The sequence below is a fragment of the Dicentrarchus labrax genome, unplaced genomic scaffold (genome assembly GCF_905237075.1).
Source record: "Dicentrarchus labrax unplaced genomic scaffold, dlabrax2021, whole genome shotgun sequence".
Taxonomy (NCBI): domain Eukaryota; kingdom Metazoa; phylum Chordata; class Actinopteri; family Moronidae; genus Dicentrarchus; species Dicentrarchus labrax.
In genome coordinates this window covers 6829014-6834347 of record NW_026136706.1, presented here as the reverse complement: position 1 = coordinate 6834347, position 5334 = coordinate 6829014, and the positions used below count along the sequence as shown (strand labels likewise).

The window sequence follows — 5334 nt, the reverse complement described above, 5'->3', positions numbered from 1 at the left end:
CTGTGAAATTTGAGCAGAGAAAGAATTAGACTGAGGACCAGAGAGCATCAGTCAACATGTCTGACCTTATTCTGTCAAAATGTACACCTGCCTTGTGTGACCTCCACAATAGCTGGTTTTTATTAAATATTTTCATATATTAGAGCTTAAAATCTGCTGCTAATAACTAACAAGGATTATTCCAGTAAGACTGAACTCTTATAGTTAAAGCCAACCTTTTTGCCTTGTGACCCCTTAAAATAAATCGGTGTCTACTTGAGACCCCTGAGTTATGGCCGTAGTGTGGACAGCTGTGAGTAGCTCCACCAAAGAATGATTTTCCCTTTTCAGATTGTTTAATTTGAATGATTTTAAAGGTCTGAAGAGCTGAAATGATCCAGTAGTTGACAAGGGAAAGGCAAAATGTTGAAGAAAAGTCCGAAAAACCTTCAAAGATTTGTTTCACCATCCCAAAAATGTACATACTTCATAGGGCCCAATTGTAGCTCTATCTAATTTAGTGTCTTCCCCATTGCTAGTGATTATAGTATGTAGACTAGTGGTGAAAGAAGAACTCTTTTTTTCAACTAAAATAAAAAGTAGTAATACCACAGTGTACAAATACTAGTAAAACTCCTGAATTCATAATATGACGTTAGTAAAAGTACTAATCCTAAAAGTACCAAAAGCTAAAGTACTCATTATGCAGAATGGCCAATTTCAGAATTATTTGGATTATAAATATTGATGCTTTGATGTGTTCAAGACTTTAATGTTGCAGCTGGTAAAGCTGGAGCTCATTTAAATTACTTAGCTTGACCCCAAGGATCAATATAGTTTTACTTCATCTTAACTTATACAAAAATACATCATTATCATTTATTTGTTGATTATGTTTTGCATTATTAATATGAATCTGCAAAGTAACTGAAGGTATCAAATAAACTCAAATAAAGCACAAGTAACCTCAAATTTGTCCCAAATAACAGCACATGTTACATGAGCGAATGTGCTTGCTTACTTTCAACCACTGCCTATGATTAATACATCACATGGCGGTAAGAGTTTTCCTAGCTGAGCTTGAGTCCTGGTTGTGCTGCACATCGCCCTTTAAAACCAAATGAATTCATGACAGGTTTACTACCTCAGACAGATGATTGAACATAATACTCTTTCGTTTAAAGCCAACATAATAAAACTATAAATAGTTTACTCTCCTACAGATTTAAGTAGTTTGAGAAGGTTCTGTGGATATGTGCTCTCTATTGCTTGACCTACATGCTTGCGGATAGAGTAAGACCATAAACACCTTATATCATTTACAGAATGCAGCAGCCCAGGAGCCAAGACATGCACTGTATTTATTGCTATGTGCTGCATGTGCAGTGCCAAGTCATGCAACACAGTTTAACACACTATCTTGACAATTCAGAATCAGTCTGAAGCATTTATGTTAGTTTTTTCTTTTGTGCTTCTTCTAAAGCGAAATTGTTTTTTAGTTGATGCGTTTGATAAATAAGAAACTGCATTAAGTAGCTTTCGATAACTTGAGAGTACATTGTTCCACTACATCCACTACCTGTGATGTTTCTTTAGTCATATGGGCAAATGCAAGGCTTTGTTATTGCCTCCATCTAGTGGTTGGTTTCTGAATTACATCCCTTCAGCTGGTCAGCCCTAACAGTGGCATGTTCCAGGACAAAAAGTAAATAATGGAATACTTAGAACTATATATTGTGGGCTGTTATCATGTTTTAATATTATATGCATGGTAGTCTGTTATATGAAAGCATTTTGATATATTTGTGAACAATTCGAAATTATGTTGCATAACAAGATAACACTTTGGTAACTTGAAAATGCATAATAATACATTTAAACAGTTATTTCAGTGGAGGAAAAAAAAGCCCTACAACTGCTACTTCTTTTACTTACTCAGTACCCGCAGCTGGGCTCTGCTTTTTGCTTTCCCAGAGGTGAACTCCACCTCTCCATTCATGTCAGGGGAGGTTTGTCTGAAGGTCAGCCTGTGCACTGTGCCCATCTTCTCCAGGCGTACCCGAGAGCTCGACTGTAAGGGCTCCCCATTCAGACTCCACACAGGTGCTTTGAGGACAGGAACCGAGACCTCACATTCAAAGCAGGCTTCATCAGGGGCCATGACCTCCACATCCTTCAGCTCTTGGACCATTAACAGAGACTCGGCTGAGTCAGTGCACAAAGGAGAGGGGGAAGCTATTAGCTCACAACTAGTTATTTTAACAGTTAACTTAAGTATTCTTAAGAGTAACAAACTCCCAAACCCACATTTTTGTGAAACCTGACACCCACAGTGGTGAGTGGTAGATCGTTCCCAGGTAACCTCTAACTCTACCTTTATTTCTTGCCCTATGGCCTACACGTCTTACCCAGGAATATACAGTACAGTCATATACCCGTGATAGACCTTTTTCTCTATAGAGATTTTGGCTTGTCATAGTGGGGAAATATTGATATTTTCCTACTGTGGCATATCAATGAAAAATGCATGTTGCTATTTTTAAGGTCAGGTTAAGTTGCTCTAAAAGTGAAACTTTTTATAAAAACAATTATTATGACACCATTTGTGTCCAGGAGGTTGAATCAGACCTGCCATTAGAACCCATGTAACTTTAAATATAATACTTTATATTTTATCTTATCTATTTTATTTTTAATTCTATTCTTAAGGTTAGGGATTTTAATTTTAGTCTAATGTATGTTTAATGTATGTTTTGTATTTTGTATGCTACTGGATACTTGAATTTCCCTCGGGATAAATAAAGTATCTATCTATCTATCTATCTATCTATCTATCTATCTATCTATCTATCTATCTATCTATCTATCTATCTATCTATCTATCTATCTATCTGATATAGATTCAAGTTGACAACTGTGTGAGGGGCTACCAACTATGAACAGCCCCTTTAACCCAACAAATGTTAGCGTTGCTTTGCCAGTAGATGGAGCTATGAGGTTATAAATGAGATCCTCTGCTTGCTCTGTCACAACTCTTACTGTTGCCATTATTATTTTATTTTAACACTGAGAGTTGTTGGGGAAGAGGAAGCTTTGTTGTCTGGCTAAGACAACTTAAGACATTTGTCACTTCTAGCTATCCTTTGTATAGAATTCTTAATACCGTACACATATAAATAACAAAGGCAGGTGTACAGTGTATACATGTCCATCCTATAACAATATCCCACTAACAAATAACTCCTTGTAAAGCTTCATTTTTGTTTTCAGAATGAGACTGGGAGCCAGGTTCCAATTCCCTGCACTGGATTGTATACACTGATGATATTGCACAATACGTATGAATAAAAAACTAATGAAAGTTTTGGCTATGAACTACGCAGTGCTTGTAATCCATCATGAACTCTCTTACCCTCCACTGTGAGTTTTGCAGAGCACGTATACTCTCCAACCTGCACGCTGTATGTGCCCTCGTCATCTAGCGCCACCTGCTGGAGGATCAGTTTGCGATAACCGCCTTCACTGCAGATCTCAAAGCGTTCTGAGGGCAGGATGACATTGCTGCCTTTGTACCAGCGGATACTGCATCTGGGGTTAGACACAGTGCAGTCGAGGATCACGCGGCTCTTCTCCAGGGCGGTTTTATCCTGAAGAGGTTTCACAATGTTGACAGGAAGCTCTGCAAGGGACAAAGTGCAATTTAGATTAAGGATTTACAGGATAACTGGATGACTGAAGAAATCTAAATAAACTCTGACCTGGTGTAAAAATTAAATATTTCCACAAGAGAAGCTCCTCAGAGCCCACTTTTTACTACCTTAATTATAGACAGAAAATATACTGCACAGCTTTAAATGCTGTGTAAGCCACAGACATTATTTTCAGGGTTAATTTTAAATTCTGTGGATAAAACAAATTGAACATCATACAAGCAAACTCATGCTGTAACACACACACACACACACACACACACACACACACACACACACACACACACACACACACACGCACACACACATGTATATATGCAGCCACACACATTCATGCTCTGTAAACCAACAGAAATTGGTAAGTATACAATGACTGTACTGTATTACTCATTTTCATAAGTGAATACAAAATTCCTTTGAATCATTTGAGTCAATTATACCTTCCACCTCCAGGTAAGCCACAGATTCAACATGTCTGGCGACAAACTTGATCTCTCCGGAGTCTTCGGCTCGCACATTACACATAAGAAGAAAATGTTTGGTCCCTGAAATGAGAATAAAACTGTCTTGATAAATGTTACACCGAATAATAATTGTGCAGGAGCTACGTGTTTGTAACTGTGAAGCTGACCTTCCTGGCGGATCTTGATGGTGCTGGTGGACTGTATCCTCTCTCCGTTCTTGTACCATTCTCCTGGCACGTCCTCAACTGAGATCTCACAAACAAACACTGCATTCTGATCCTCCTGGATGTCCAGGTCCTCGAGGCCCTGCAGGATCAGCAGCTCACGCTCTGCCAAGAGAATTGACAGTAAGATTACAATGGGCGCTTCAATCTCAGAGAGAAAAACCATCTCAGAGTTTCTTTTTCTACCAGAACAGGTAGAAAGAAGGAACAGGATGTCTGCACTGTATCAGTGGTCCCCACCTTTCCTGTGAATATTGATCAGATATTATTATACAATTCTGTCTGCATTACGTATTTATTTTATTTCTAACAATCATTCATACTTAATAGGCTTCTTTTTTGACAGGTTCAGTCTTTTCTTCTCATTGTTCTTTTAGCTCATTGGTTGTTTTCTAATACAGAACGAGGCTGTTTATCAGAGACTGAAGGCTCTGTGAATATAGCTTGTGTTCAGCTCTTCAAAGTTTAAATCTTAAATAATAATGTCAACTTTATAAACAACAATTTCATTTATTGTTTTTTCACAGAAATGAACTAAATGCTGAGATATAGGTCTACTGTGTATTTAACAAAATGTTTTTCTTTCTCCCCTTAAAATCAAGAAGGCCCCGCAACCCCCAGTGAAGCTTTGGCGACCCCTTGTAGAGGTCCCGACCCGCAGGTTGGGAACCACTGTGCTACATGATTCTCTTTCCTCTACCAAAAATACTGTAATTATACAGATTTGTTGCATTTTTTGCACTATAGCGTGTAAGTGAACACTGACAGCTAACTGTTATTGCACAGAGGTTTATGTGTTATACAGTAAACATCAGGCAAAGTCCTCTGATGTACTGTTAACTCAAAGCCAGGCCCTGGATCAACAGGCAGAAAATTGTCATAAAATATGTTCACAATTAATTCCTACTCAAACATATTTCAAATGTATGTGCTTTGTGTAGGTAACATTAGATTGAA

General features: G+C 38.0%; 1 protein-coding gene across 6 annotated transcripts in view; it reads right to left on the bottom strand.

Moving 5' to 3' along the window:
- Window positions 1-5334, bottom strand: part of obsl1b (obscurin like cytoskeletal adaptor 1b) — a 34046-nt gene that overhangs the window by 1410 nt on the left and 27302 nt on the right. For all 6 annotated transcript variants that reach the window (XM_051404063.1, XM_051404064.1, XM_051404065.1 and 3 more), the window contains 4 exons: window positions 4321-4482; window positions 4130-4234; window positions 3392-3658; window positions 1915-2184 (listed from right to left, as the gene is read on the bottom strand). In XM_051404063.1, coding sequence (XP_051260023.1) covers window positions 1915-2184; window positions 3392-3658; window positions 4130-4234; window positions 4321-4482 — 804 coding nt within the window. The remainder of the gene's footprint in view (window positions 1-1914; window positions 2185-3391; window positions 3659-4129; window positions 4235-4320; window positions 4483-5334) is intronic.